This window comes from Myotis lucifugus, unplaced genomic scaffold (genome assembly GCF_000147115.1).
Source record: "Myotis lucifugus unplaced genomic scaffold, Myoluc2.0 scaffold_119, whole genome shotgun sequence".
Lineage (NCBI taxonomy): Eukaryota > Metazoa > Chordata > Mammalia > Chiroptera > Vespertilionidae > Myotis > Myotis lucifugus.
In genome coordinates, this window is record NW_005871167.1 from 2,761,316 (window position 1) to 2,776,744 (window position 15,429).

General features: G+C 43.8%; 1 protein-coding gene and 1 pseudogene across 1 annotated transcript in view; both read left to right on the plus strand.

Moving 5' to 3' along the window:
* SDR9C7 (short chain dehydrogenase/reductase family 9C member 7) overlaps window positions 1-3,477 on the plus strand; it is a 13,881-nt gene extending 10,404 nt beyond the window's left edge. Inside the window, 1 exon segment of the mRNA XM_006093610.3 lies at window positions 1,914-3,477. Coding sequence (XP_006093672.1) covers window positions 1,914-2,131 — 218 coding nt within the window. The 3' untranslated portion in view covers window positions 2,132-3,477.
* Window positions 3,478-13,985: 10,508 nt separating this feature from the next.
* On the plus strand, window positions 13,986-14,742 carry LOC102424832 (annotated as a pseudogene).
* The last annotated feature ends 687 nt before the right edge of the window (window positions 14,743-15,429 follow it).

Consider the following 15,429-nt stretch of genomic DNA (forward strand, 5'->3'; position numbering starts at 1 on the left):
TCTTGGGGCAGGGCTATTATAGGTGGGTTGAGGTGCTTCTGTACTTTCATAGTCATTGAGCAGGTTGGATCGAGGTGTTGGAGAGCCTCCCCAGTTACTTGCCAAGCTAGGGGAGATGAGGGGATTGAGGACTCCTCTCTCTCTCAAATCTGAAGCGAGTGCAAATAGGGGGGTAGAGGGTCCTCTCCCCATCCCCCTACAAGATTAGGCGCAAGAGGGGAATGGGAGTTCCGGGTTTTTCCCCCCGAAATATTCAGAGCACGTCAGGGGATGGAGGGCCGCCCCTCCTCACCCCTTCTCGACAGGATAGGTGGGAAGATTTGTGTTTACGCCGTCCCCTCCTTAACAATCACAGGAGGGGGGGGGGGGGGGTTGGGCGCGCACCCTGTCACACACAGAGCCGCAGGGCAATCAGTGGGTTGGGGAGCTCCCCCCTATCAGGCACAGAGCAGGGCTGGTCAGGGGGTTGGGGCACCTTCCCCTGTCACGAACAGAGCAGGGCGGATAGGGAGGTTGTGGCCCCGCCCCCTGTCACACACAGAGCCGCAGGGCAATCAGGGGGTTTGGTCGCTGCCCCCTGTCACGCTGATCCCGGTGCCAGAGGCCTCGCGGCTCCGCTGATCCCGGTGCTGGGAGGCATATTACCCTTTTCCTATATAGGATAGAGGCCTGGTGCATGGGTGGGGGCCGGCTGGTTTGCCCTGAAGGGTGTCCTGGATCAGGATGGGGGTCCCCACTGGGGTGCCTGGCCAGCCTGGATGAGGGGATGATGGCTTTTTGCAGCTGGTCACACACCCTTCAGGGTGGGGGTCCCCACTGGGGTGCCTGGCCAGTCTGGGTGAGGGGCTGAGGGCTGTTTTCAGGCTGGCGGGTGACTGAAGCTCCCAACCGCTCCTTTTTTTCTTTTCTTTTTTTATTCTGGGCCAGCTTTAGCTCTGAGGCTTGGCTCCAGCTCTTAGTCCTCGGCTGCTGAAAGCAGGTATCTGGTTTGTTTGGGTTCTATAATTGAAACAATGTTGCGGTCCTGCTGGCTGAAGCCTGGCTAGCTGAAAGCAGGTTTCTGGGGTTTTGTTTAGCTTCTATATTTGTAACAATGTTTCAAACTGCAAGCTCAGAGGCTGGCAGCGGCAGGCGGGGAACGTTGGAGTCCTCCGTCACTGAAGCAAGCAAGCCTCCTGTTAGCTTCAAGCTGCCTGGCTGCTGGCCACCATCTTGGCTGGCAGTTAATTTGCATATCTCCCTGATTAGCCAATGGGAAGGGTAGCAGAGGTAGGGCTAATTACCATGTTTCTCTTTTATTAGATAGGATTATTAACTATATTCCCTATGCTGTACTTTACATCCTTGTGACTATTTTGTGGCTACCAATTTGTATTTCTTAATCCCTTCACCTTTTTCATCTCACCCCCCACACCGCTTCCCTCTGCCAACCAACAATCTGATCTTTGTATCTATGAGTCTGTTTCTATTTTCTTTGTACACTTATTTTATTCTTTAGATTCCACATATAAATGAAATCATATGCTATTTGTCTTTCTCTGTCTTATTTCACTTAACATAATACCCTCTAGATCCATTCCTGTTGTCATAAATGGTAAGATTTCATTCCTTTTATGGCCAAGTAATATTCCATTGTATATATTCTACCACTTTTTTATCCACTTGTATATTGATGGGCCCTTGGGTTGCTTCCATATCTTGGAAGCATATTAAATTAGTGCAATACACAATTCTTGAATTCAAGAAGAGAAATAAGATGATTTATAGGGTATTTGTATAAGGGATAACCTGGAGGGTGTGGTTGATCTGCCTGAAATGGTGTGATGGAAAGAGAGCTTGGATGAAATTCAGAAGGAACCATCTTCAATGAAGAATAATAGAGCCTTTTATTCCCCCCTCCCTCCCTCAAACAGATTCTGACAAGCTAACAAACATGATGAAGTTGGCAGAGCCAAGAATCAGAGATGTCATCAACAGCTTGGAACACGCCATTGTTTCCCGGAGCCCCCGCATCCGCTACAACCCCGGCCTGGATGCCAAACTCCTCTACCTCCCCTTGGCTAAGTTGCCCACCCCTGTGACAGATTTCATCCTGAGCCGGTACCTTCCAAGGCCAGCAGACAGTGTCTGAGCCAGGAAAGCCCAAGGAGTGGTCATTGGAGTGTAGAGGAGGGGCCTGGGAGAAGGAACTATGGGGTCACAAGAGGTGGCATCAGACATTCTGGGGGCACTTTGCTTGTCTGACACCCATTGCTGGTGAATTTATGGGTAATTTCTAACAGAAGATGAATCCTCTTCCCACTCATTGGGGCAACACAGAGACCTGAGGCGCCTTTGTAAGTTCAAAGACCCTCAGCATGGTCCCAAGAACCTCTGTCACCTGGTCAGTATATAGCTTTTTCTGGACATGGAAAAATCAAGGCGAGGATAACTAGCTCTTGCTGCATCACAAACCTCCCTCAGTTGTCACTGCCACTGAGAAATATTGTGGCATAATCCAGCCCACAGGAGAATCTCAACCACTTTCTTACTGGGTTTTTTAATATGCATTAACCTTTCACATAACCCATTATTTAAAGAATGTAGTAAGGCAGACAAGATTAATAATAGGGACTACAAGATTTACCAGGCAAAGTTTATAATATTTTCTCTCTTTTAAGTTCCTCTATCCATAGGTGATTGGGATCCACATGAAATAATATTCATTTATTTAATCAGCATTAATTAATTCTTTAAATATTTATTGAGTGCCTACTACATACCAGGCGTTGTGTAGTTGCTGGAAGGTTATACAATGATTAAATCATGGTCTTGATTTATTTTGTGGTTTTGTTTTTGTTTTTTACCAGTGTCTAATAGCAAAGATGGGACAAATGGTGATAAAAGAAAACATAAATAAGAAAATCACCTAATTCAGTGGTTCCCAAACTTGGCTGTATGTCATAATCTCCTGGCTAATTAAAATTACAGATTCCTAGGCCTCAATGTTAGAAAATATTATTCCGTAGACTTGGGATGGGGCCCAGAAATCTGCATTTGTAATAAGAACCTAGACGGTTCTGATGCACCTAGACACGTGGAAACTGTTGGTGGTCAAGAGAAGGCATTAACGTTCAGAGGAGGACATGCCCTATTCAAAGCACCCCCAGCACAGTGACCAAGGCAGAACTCAGGTGTTCAGATCCCCAGGTTAGGGTTTCAGTTATAGGAGAATACATGTCTGAAATTAGTAACATTGTGAAATAAGTCATGGAACTAATTTTAAAAAAATATACCTTAAATTTCTGAGCCATATGACATTCTATTGAAAAATACTTTTTTATCTTGAGGAATGGTCATGTAATAAAGGTAAATGTGAAAAATTTTTATTAAAATGTCTTTGTGTCGCCCTAACCGGTTTGGCTCAGTGGATAGAGCGTCGGCCTGCAGACTCAAGGGTCCCAGGTTTGATTCCGGTCAAGGGCATGTACCTTGGTTGCAGGCACATCCCCAGTAGGGAGTGTGCAGGAGGCAGCTGATCAATGTTTCTCTCTCATCGATGTTTCTAACTCTCTATCCCTCTCCCTTCCTCTCTGTAAAAAATCAATAAAATATATTTTTTAAAAAACGTCTTTGTATCTCTTCAACATCGGCTGAACTTGAAAGTAATAAAACTTAATAACATCTGCAAATAACTTATATTCTAAATAAGTTAACATTCATAGATTCCAGGGATTAGAATGTGGACATGTCTTTTTGGGAGCCACCACACAACCCACTGAGTCTGTTATTTGCATCACTTCTATTCTTGGCACCAAATTCTGTATCAGGAAGGATGCATTGGCAGCAAGTAACTGAAAAGCCAACTCACCATTGGTTTAAACAACAGAGTTAGGGCAGGATCCCATAATTGAATGATGACATCAAGATACAGGTTCTTCTGTCTCATTGCTCTGCCATCCACAGTTTTGACTTTAACCTAAATCCAATTATCTTTATGGTTGTGGTATGACTGCCAGGAGCAATGGGAACTCTGTGCTTCCTCATTCACAACTAAAGGAGAAGAAAGAGCCTGTCTTTCCATGGCATTAAAGATTAAGGAAGTTTCTTTCTCATAGCCCTTACCAAGGCTCTCCTTGAATCTCCTTAACACAAATTAGCTTGTTTGCCCATCCCTGAACCAATCAGTGACAAAGGGGTAAATTGCCCTGAATTGTTTAGATTAATCATGGAACGGAATGGGAATATTGGGGAGTCAGTGACAGTGCCTACTGCCTTGGAAAAATTGAAAACTCAGCCTGAGCTGGTTTGGCTCAGTGGATAGAGCATTGGCCTGCGGACCAAAGGGTCCTGGGTTTGATTTAGGTCAAGAGCATGTACCTTGTTGCAGGCTTCTCCCAGACCTGGGCCTGGTCAGGGCGTGTGCAGGAGACAACCAATCAATGTGTTTCTCTCACATCTATGTTTCTCTTTGTCTTTTCCTCTCTCTTCTATTCTCTCTAAAAGATCAATGGAAAAATATCCTTGTGTGAGGAATGAAGAAGAAAGAAAGAAAGAAAGAAAGAAAGAAAGAAAGAAAGAAAGAAAGAAAGAAAGAAAGAAAGAAAGAAAGAAAGAAAGAAAGAAAGAAAGAAAGAAAGAAAGAGGGAGGGAGGGAGGGAGGGAGGGAGGGAGGGAGGGAGGGAGGGAGGGAGGAAGGAAGGAAGGAAGGAATAAAATTAAAAATTCAGACTCTAAGCTATTCAGAGAGTTGAATATAGATCAAAAATAAATTTTCTTTGTGTTTTTTTAAATTAAATCTTTATTGTTCAGATTATTACATTGGTTCCTCTTTTTTCCCACCATAACTCCCCTCCACCCAGTTCCCACCCCTCCCTCTGCCCTCACTCCCCACCCACTGTCCTCATCCATAGGTGCACGATTATTGTCCAATCTCTTCCCACATCCCCCACACCCCTTTCCCCCACAAGAATAGTCAGTCCATTCCCTTTCTATGTCCCTGATTCTATTATAATCACCAGTTCATTCTGTTCATCAGATTATTTATTCACTTGATTCTTAGATTCACTTGTTGATAGATGCGTATTTGTTGTTCATAATTTGTATCTTTACCTTTTCCTTCTTCTTCCTCTTCTTAAAGGATACCTTTCAGCATTTCATATAATACTGGTTTGGTGGTGATGAACTCCTTTAGCTTTTTCCTTATCTGTGAAGCTCTTTGTCTGACCTTCAATTCTGAATGATAGCTTTGCTGGATAAAGTAATCTTGGTTGTAGGTTCTTGCTGTTCATCACTTTGAATATTTCTTGCCACTCCCTTCTGACCTGCAAAGTTTCTGTTGAGAAATCAGCTGACAGTCGTATGGGTAACCCCTTGTGGGTAACTGACTTTCTTTCTCTTGCTGCTTTTAGGATACTCTCTTTGTCTTTTGCTCTTGGCATTTTAATTATGATGTGTCTTGGTGTGGTCCTCTTTGGATTCCTTTTGTTTGGGGTTCTATGCGCTTCCTGGACTTGTAAGTCTATTTCTTTCACCAGGTAGGGGAAGTTTTCTGCCATTATTTCTTCAAATAGGTTTTCAATATCTTGCTCACTCTCTTCTTCTGGCACCCCTATAATTCAGATGTTGGTACGCTTGAAGCTGTCCCAGAGGCTCCTTACACTATCTTCGTATTTTTGGATTCTTTTTTCATTCTGCTTTTCTGGTTGGGTGTTTTTTGCTTCTTCCCATTTCAAATCTTTGACTTGATTCTTGCGATCCTCTGGTCTGCTGTTGGGAGTCTGTATAATATTCTTTATTTCAGTCAGTGTATGCTTAATTTCTAGTTGGTTCTTTATCACAACATCGAGGGTCTCACTAGATTTCTTGAGGATCTCACTATATTTATCGGCGGCTTCTAGACAGTTCTTTAAAGACCTTAAAAGTGTGGTTTTGAATTCTATATCCAGCAGTTTGCTTTCCTCCATTTCTTTCGTTTGTATCCTGTTTCTTTGTCTCCGCATTTTTTATGCTTCCCTGTGTTGAAAAAGTGGTTTTCTGTGCTGAGTGTCCTCTAGGGCCCAGTGGTTCAGCCTCCCCAATTACCTGAGGAGGACACTCTTGGTGCACCCCCTTGTGGTCTTTGTGCACAGTCTTGTTGTAGTTAAGCCTTGATTGTTGTAGTTATCACTGGGAGGAATTGACCTCCAGGCCAATTGGCTGTGAGAATCAGCTGTGTCTGCAGTGGGAGAACTTCTGTGCTGGAGACACCCCTCTGGGGCAAGACTTGCTTCAATGGGGCTTTGGTGCTCACTGAGTCTGCCCCCTGAGTGTGTCCTTTATGTTTCCAAGGAGCTGCAAACTGGATGGTCCCACTCTGACCTCTGGGCTTCCTGGCTCCTGGATCTCTAGGGAGGTGCTAATCTAGCCTTTGCCTGAGGCTATCCAGCAAAAGCCTCCCTGCAGGGCTTGGGTGGGGCGGGTCCCACAGGATCAACAGGGCGGGGCTAGCAGTTATGGCTGCTCTCAGACTTGCCCTTAGAGGCTCTGCTTCTCAGTGTCCGGGTAATCGCTGCAAGCCCCTCGGAGAGAAAGCTGCCCTCGGGTTCTGACCAATGCCAGACAGTCCCGCTTCTCCCGTATGAGTCTGGGTCCCTAGAGACTCGCCCGGAACTGGAGCTCAGAGCCTGAGACTCCCTCCCAATTGAAAACAACAACCGTGCCCTCAGCTGCCAGCCCACTCCACATGCACCTCCGCACCTCAGTATTTTACTTCCGCACTGCGCCTCCTCTGAGTCTCGGTATGCTTTTCTCTTTCCTTCTAGTTGTAGAATTTCCACTCAGCCAGCCTTCCTGTGGTTCTGGATGATGTCCGTTCTGTCTTTTAGTTGTATTTTTGAAGTGGTTGTTCGAGGCAGCTAACTCCGGTGTTTACCTATGCCGCCATCTTGGTTTCTCCTAAATTTTCTTTGTTGAAGACACAAAAATTTACAACTGGGAGACTATGGCTAGTTAATACTTTGAGATATTAATTTACACATTTTCATTGCTTTTTGGTTTCCTATTTCCCTTTTCCGCACTCAAGTAGGGAGCCAGCTTGTACTCCTTTACCTAGAGTGAGATATTGACAGAGTAGAACAAGTAAATTTCCTGCACTTTCTTCAGCTTTAGTTTTCCTAACCCCAATACCTTTGGAGAAATTACAGAATTTGGGTGGAAAAGCAAAAGAGAATGTGACTTGTGGGTGCACATAATGTTTCAGAGAAGCAGAGCCTCTCCCCTAAGGCAAGGAGATTCACTTTGGCTGGTGAAAAAAGAAGGTGAAGTTTAGAGCTTCCAGAGCAGGAGGGACCAGGGGTCACTTTCTGAAAGTACATTGGGAAGGTGGCTAGACTTGAGAGTTATAGCTGTGTTGTGTGTTCAGGCAGATGAGACCTTGGTGTCCTCAGAAGACTCATCTGTCCCATGGCAAGAATGCAGTAGAGAGTCACCAAATATAAAAGGCATGCAGATTGGGACATTTAAGATATAACTTATGCAGATAGAAGACAGCATTTTATGCTCATTGAGGTTGTGGGCCTCTCCAAGTCTGTGGCTCTTCAAACTATTGGAGGCAGTGACTGTTTTCTACAGAATCTAATTTTATAGTGGTTGCATGTCCTTCCACCAAGATCTGCTCAAGCAAGAATAGAGGTTTCTTCCCTTTTGCTACTGGCAGCATTTTGAGGAGGTATGTTTATTTATTTATTTATTTATTTATTTATTTATTTTACTGTCAGCTGGTTTTTATTTATTTTTATTTTTATTTTTTAAATTTTATTGCTTAAAGTATTACAAAGAGTATTACATATGTCTCCTTTTTTTCCCGCCCTTGACAATCCCCTGGCCTCCCCTACCCCCCAGTGTCTTATGTCCATTGGTTATGCTTATATGCATGCATACAAGTCCTTCGGTTGATCTCTTACCACCCCCCTCCCGCCCCCCAACCCTCCCTGGCCTTCCCGCTGTAGTTTGACAGTCTGTTCGAGGCTGCTCTGCCTCTGTATCTATTTTTGTTCATAAGTTTATAATGGTCTTTATTATCCATAAATGAGTGAGATCATGTGGTATTTTTCCTTCATTGACTGGCTTATTTCACTTAGCATAATGCTCTCCAGTTCCATCCATGCTGTTGCAAATGGTAAGAGTTCCTTCTTTTTTACAGCAGCATAGTATTCCATCGTGTAGATGTACCACAGGTTTCTAATCCATTCATCTACTGATGGGCACTTAGGCTGTTTCCAGATCTTAGCTATGGTGAATTGTGCTGCTATGAACATAGGGGTGCATAGATCCTTTCTGATTGGTGTTTCTGTTTTCTTGGAATATATTCCTAGAAGTGGGATCATGGGGTCAAATGGGAGTTCCATTTTTAGTTTTTTGAGGAAACTCCATACTGTCTTCCATAGTGGCTGCACCAGTCTGCATTCCCACCAGCAGTGCACAAGCGTTCCTTTTTCTTGAAGAGGTATATTTAATCAGGTCTTTCTTCATCTTCAATTTATGACACTTTTTGGTGGCTTAGTTGGAGATCTTTGTCTTAGAATATTGATGTGTTCTGCTGGATCCTTGTTCCTAGTGAAAAGTGTCTTTCTGCCTGTTTGGTTCTTGCAGGTGGCCCCTCTTGCAAGCCTGAGGGAATGGCTGGTTCCTTATCTTCTCATTTCCAAGCCCTCCTTTAATCTTCCACTGTGTTTTCACAGGGCAGAGGTTTGTCTGAGAACCAGGGGCCACTCACCACAAACGCTGTTTCTGTTCATGTGATTTTTCCCCCATCTCTGTTTATGCCCTTCCTTCTCCAGCACTGGCATAGCTTGGGGCAAAATAATTTCAAAATAATTTCCTGCCTTTTGCAATCCTCCTTCTCTAAAAAAAAATGTCTTCCTCTTCTCCTCCCCAGCCAACCTCGTAGGGTTGTCCTTTGACAACTTTGCCTATACTTGTTCACAGCCTCTTCGTGGAGCTTTTCATGTGCTCTGGGCTCAGACCTGGAACCAGGAGCCTGAAAGAGCCTCCCCTTCCCAGGGCAGAACGGCTTCGGTAGTTCTTAACATTTCTCATATTGGCTTCTGTTCTCCTTTACATGAAGAAACAGAGGTTTGCCAATTTCTTCTTGTTTGCTGTTGGTATCACTGAGAGGAATTGACCTCCAGGCCAATTGGCTGTGAGGACCAGCTGTGTCTACAATGGGAGAACTTCTGTGCTGGAGACATCCTTATGGGGCAGGACTTGCTTCAGTGGGGATTTGGTGCTCACTGAGTCTGCCCCTTGAGTGTGTCTCTTATGGATGTGAAGAGTTGTAATCTGGTATGGTCTCACACTGACTACTGGGTACACTGGCTCTTGGATCTCCAAGGAGGTGCAAAGTCAGCCACTGCCTGAGGCCACCCAGCAGGAGCTACAGAGAGATCTGCAGATTCCTCCTCTTTGTTTGTGGTTTGGAAGTGCCCAGATGAAGCCCAGCTGTGAAGCAATGCAGGCTGCTGCTGCTAGGGCTTAGGCCTTCTTTTGGAAGCTTTGGAGCTCTCTGACCCGGCTGCAGTTTGTTAGGTTTTAGGTTGCAAAAGGACAGGCCATTCATATGCAAAAGCTGCTTCCCACAGCTTGGGTGGGGTTGTAAATTGGGTGGGGCTGGGTCTCAGGGAATCACCAGGGCGGAGCAAGCAGCAATGGCTGCCAGTCAGCCCTGCCCCAGAGAGGTCCCCAGGTCTCTGTGTCCCGCGGCCCCATGCAGGAACAATGATCGCTGCAAGCACCTCTGAGAGAAAGACGCCCTTGTGTTCCAGCCAGATGCAAGACAGTCCAGTTTCTTCCCATATGGGTCTGGGTCCCCAGAGTCTAGCCCAGAACTGGAGTTCAGAGCAATTGGGAGCTTGTATCTCCCTCCCGATTGAAAAAAACAACAGCGCACCCAGTTGCCAGCCTGTTTAGCATGCGCCTCCACACCTCCGCATCTCCTACCAGTCTCAATGCGCTTTTTTCTTTCCTTCTATTGTAGAACTTCCACTCAGCCAGCTTTCCCGTGGTTCTGGATGATATTTGTTTTGTCTTTTAGTTGTAGTTTTGATGTGGTTGTGAGAGGCAGCAAGTACAGGTGTTTACTTATGTTGCCATCTTGGTTGTTCCAATTTCTTCTTGTTGTTGTTGAATTCTATTTTAATTCCTCTGTGGTTGCAGAAAAATTTTTGTATGATTTCAATCTTTTACATTTTATTGAAATTTATTATGACCTAGCATACCATTTATTCTAGAAAATGTTTCTTGTGTGCTTGAAAACAAGTGTATTCTGCTATTGTTGAGCAGAGTGTTCTATAACTATCAGTTAGGCCAAGTTGGTTGATAATGTTGTTCAAGTCTCCTTTTCTTACTAATTTTCTGTCTAAATATTTTTATTAATACTCAAGAGAGGAACATTAAAATCTCCAACTGTAATTGTTGAGTTTCCTTTCAATTCTGTTCATTTTTGCTTCATGTTTTTTTGAGGGTCTATTGTTAAGTGCATATCCATTGTAAATTTTATAATGGCAGAGCTGGGGTCTGGCCAATCAGGGCTGGGTGAGATGGGCTGGACATACCCTGGAGCCTTCCCACAGTCCCTCCCCGGCCCTGATCGTGCACCAGTGGGGTCCCTCAGCCTGGCCTGCACCCTCTCGCAATCTGGGACCCCTCGGGGGATGTCAGAGAGCTGCTTTCAGTCCGATCCCCACAGGCCAGGCCAAGGGACCCCACCGATGCACAAATTCGTGCACTGGGCTTCTAGTAATAAATATGATTCAGAAGACTTGGCTAAATATGAAGGTCTTGAGTATGCTTGAAGAGACAACCCAATATTTCCGGTTTCCAATGTCCAGTTTTAGAATAAATGACTTCCCTTTTAACACTCCTGCTGGAAGTAGAAAATGGTAGACAGCCTTTCATTCAATGTAAGCCCAAGATTCTTGTTCACGTGGCCTAAGGGTGTAAGACACCCACAGCCAATAGTGTGGGTAGAGGGGATGTCAGGTTGGTTTTTATAGCATTTGTAGAAAATTAAATGTGAATGACTGAACTGTTCATATGAGACAAAGGTACAAGGGAAATGTTTACTGCCATTCTAATATGCAAATGGTAGTGTCTTTTTGAGTCTCCAGTAGAAGAGGGCATCTTAAGTAACTGTCAGGTCACTAGCTCTTTCAAAGTAGGAGTTTCCCTCTGTTCTAGGTTTGAAAGCCTGCAGACAAGATAGGAGAAAAAAATAAAATAATACCAGCAGCCAACATTTATTGAGTCCTTTCTATATGCCCAGCCCTGGGCTAAGCATTTACACACATACGTTAATGCCTTTAAAAATTTAAAGTGTTATTTCTCTTTTTTTTGTAAAAGAAGAAACAGACTTAGAGAGGTTAAATAACTTGTCCAAAGTCACACAGCCAATAGCCCGGATCTAAGCCAAATCTGCCTCAAGCATGTTATTGATTTTTTTGTCTCTAAATGGCATTCTGCACTTTGATCATGAACAAATAAATGTGAGGGGGTCACTGCCCTCAGTCTAGGAGGGCTGGTCTCTCCACATGGGAACACTCCACTGTTCATGCTGCAACTAAACCTCCACCTGTACAATTTCATGAGGGCTCATGATACTTCCTCTTCTCAAATTGCCACCCAGATATCACTGTGTGAAATGATAAGACGAGGTTAATTATATCTTGCCTTTCAGAGTCATTTTGAGGATTAAGAAAGATAATCTCGGTGAAGAGCAGGGTATCATGGTAAGCTAGGGACAAATGGCAGTTTTAAACATGTTCCATCCTATTACTGAGTTCTTGTGTCCTCTATTATTTATATTTCTATCTCTACTTCTTTTCTCTAAGCCAATTCCCCATCAAAGTTGTAATCCCATACATTTTTTTAAATTGGCATTTAGACTATACTTTTAAAAATCCAGGTAATTTTACCTACTTGATTTGTCCAACCACTGTGCACTCCTCTCATTCCAGTTAAACCAGGATCGTTTACAAATCCATAAACATGATTTGATCTTCCCCTGTATTACTCATTTGTGTTTTTAAAAGGTTGTAGATGAGAACCTGGGAAGACTAGAGAATTTTATTTCCATCACAGGGATCTGCAGCTCAGGTTAAAATCAACCTCACCTTTCAGTCTCTATTATAGAGATCAACACCTATCCTAGAAATTGCTAGAAGGGAAAGCACATCCTGGAATGTCCTCCCCATCTTCTCCCACAAGCAATTCCTACTTACTCAAGGCTCTCTTTAAGCATCATCTCCTCCAGGAAGCCTTCTCTGAGTCCCTCCCATGTGAGGTGACTGTCCTCTCAACTCCACAGCCTGCATGCTTCCCATCCTTCAATATCATTGTGCCTGGTGATCTTTCTCCATAGACTATGCTCCTTGAAGGCAGGGACACTATTTTCATTTCTGTACCCCACCCATAGCACCATGTCCAGCTCATAGGAAGTGTTCAATTATGCTTGTGGGATGAATGTCACATAGTTATTTGCTGCCTGAAGGAAAGGTGCATTTGTCAGGCATATTTGCCCCTTATAGCAAGTTGTTTATGTTGTTCCTGCGTGGATGTCAAAGGGAGTGCTCCATTATACATTCAGGAAACCTTACCTGCTAGATGAGATACTAAGGTCTGTCTTTTTTTCCTAGTTTACCTTAAGGTTTGCTCATGACTTAAAACAAATGAACAAAGAAGCAAAACACACACATACACACACATGAACATGCACACATGAGCATGCCCTTTTACTGTTTTTCATTATTATATAAGCAAAATATACTCATTATAAGACATTAGAACACATAAATAACAAAAAATGAGGACATAATCATAAGCATAATTTTATCACTCAAAGATAAAATATTAATATTTTTCTGACCATACATGCAGACTTTTTTTAATACATGTATATGCTTTAAAAATGGGTCACAACTTCTGATCAAGGTGGCAGCATAGGTAAACATGGTACTCACCTCCTCCCACAACCACATCAAAATTACAACTGAACAACCATCATTCAGAATTCAGAATTGCCTGAAATCTGGCTGAATGGAAGTCCTCCAACTAAGGAACTAAAGAAGAAGCCACATCGAGATACAAAATGGGCTGGTCCCACACCCACATGTGACAGATAAAAATTGGGAGGGATATTTAGGCTGTGGCGGTCCCCCCTGAGGAGCGAGGGGTCTCAGCCCCACACCAAGTCCCCAGCCCAGGATTCCAGTGCCAAGAAGAGATGTCTCCATAATTTCTGGCTGTAAAAAACCAGTGGGAGTGGGGCTGAATGAGAAGAAGGCTGCTGGAGTCCCAGGCAGTTTCTCTTAAAGGACCCACCCACTCCTCAGCTGCAGTGCTGAGGCAGCAGCTCAAAAGGCACCAGAGACATATGGGGTGAGAGCTAAGGGGCAGCTTTCTCCCAGACAGAAGTGCTGGCAGAGGCCATTGTTCCCCTGATAAGCCCTGATCCCAACAAAGCAGGCATGTAGGTGCCATACTTGAGACTCCAATAACCTGGCTCACACTGTTTGCCCCACCCTGATGATTCCCTGAGACCCTGCCCCATTCAACTTTCAGGCCCACCCAAGCTGTGTCCAGTGGCCTTTCCATAGAGGAATGTCCAGTCTTGGCTCATGCTTCAGATTTTCCTAAAATCTCTCAAACAAGCAGCATCTGGCCTCAGTGAGCCATGTACCTCTTGCTATGTGACCATAGGCCTGGCACTAGTAGCAGCTGGCCTTGGCTCACAGTTTGGCCTTGCCTGGGCACTTCCAAGCTCAGCACAAGTAGCAGTCATATTCAACAAAGAGGAAGTATAAAAGCGGTACTAGAAAACATTTTAAAAAAGTGAGAAATGAAGAATATATGAACTGAAATGAAGAATACATTACAGGGAATTAACAGTGGAGTAGGTGAAGCAGAGGATCAAAATCAGAGACTGAGAAGATAAGGAAGCAGAAAACACCTAATCAGCAGGAGGCGGCAGGATGGTGAAGCTGATGGGGAAGCTGATCAAGCAGGCAACACAGTACACCAACCCCGTGGGACCGCGAGCTTGACCTCCAGGGATATAAAGTTCTTGTCTGGGTGCAAACTTGGACCAATTTGATGCTACTGATTTTTCTGACAATGAAGTCAGGAAACTGGATGGGTTTCCTTTGTTGAGAGGACTGAAAACATTATTGGTGGACAAAATTAGAATATGCCATACAGGTGAGGGATGTGATCTGGCCCCTTTGGCATCTCTCAAATCACTGACTTATCTAAGTGTTCTTAAAAATCCTGTAACAAATAAGAAACAGTATAGACTGTACGTAATTTATAAAGTTTCACAAGTCAGAATACTGGATTTCCATAAAGTGAAACTAAAAGAGTGTCAGGAAGCAAAGAAAATGTTTAAGGGCAAACAGGGTGCACAATTTGCAAAAGATATTGCCAGAAGAAGCAAAACTTTCAACCCAGGTACTGGTTTGCCAATTGACAGAAATAAAGGTGGCCCATCTCCAGGGGAGGTAGACGCAATCAAGAACACCATAGCAAATGCATCAACTCTGGCTGAAGTGAAGCCTCTGAAGGGCTTGCTGCAGCGAACACAAAGCAGACCCCACCAATGATGGTAACGAGGAAATGGAAAAAGACACAGTCACAAATCGGTCCTGAGCAGCATGGCCTGAGTATCCACAGGATGTAGAACATGTTCGCTTGGGACAAGTTCTACTCTGTGAACATGGAATAATAGCCTTATTTATGTCAGCAAAGAGGAATTCATAAGTATTGTTGAAATGCTCCAAACAGCTGCTAGTCATTTTTTTATATAAATTTGGAAATCTAAATGCCTTTTTCTACAAATAGTAAAAATAAAGGATACTCACTGTGTGGGGGAAAAAAAGAAAGAAAGAAAACACTCAATCAGAACAGCAAAAAGAAAAAAGAATAAAAGAATATGAAGATAGTGTAAGGAGCCTCTGGAACAACTTCAAGCATACCAACATTCTCATCATGGGGGAGCTAGAAGGAGAAGAGAGAGAGCAAGAAATTGAGACCATATTTCCTTCCCTAACCTGGTGAAGGAAATAGACATACAAGTCCAGGAAGCACAGAGAGTTCTAAACAAGATGAACCCAAAGAGGCCCACACCAGGACACATCATAATAAAAATGCAAAAGGTTAAGACAAAGAGAGAATCTTAGAAGTAGCAAGAGAAAAGCAGTTAGTTACCTACAAGGAAGTTCTCATAAGATTGTCAGCTGATTTTCTTAACAGAAACTTTGCAGGCCAGAAAGGACTGGTAAGAAATATTCAGTGATGAAAAGCAAGGACCTACAACCAAGATTGCTCTACCCAGCAAAGCTATCATTTAGAATCAAAGGACAGATAAAGAGCTTCACAGACAAAAAAAAAGCTAAAGGAGTTCATCACCACCAAACCAGT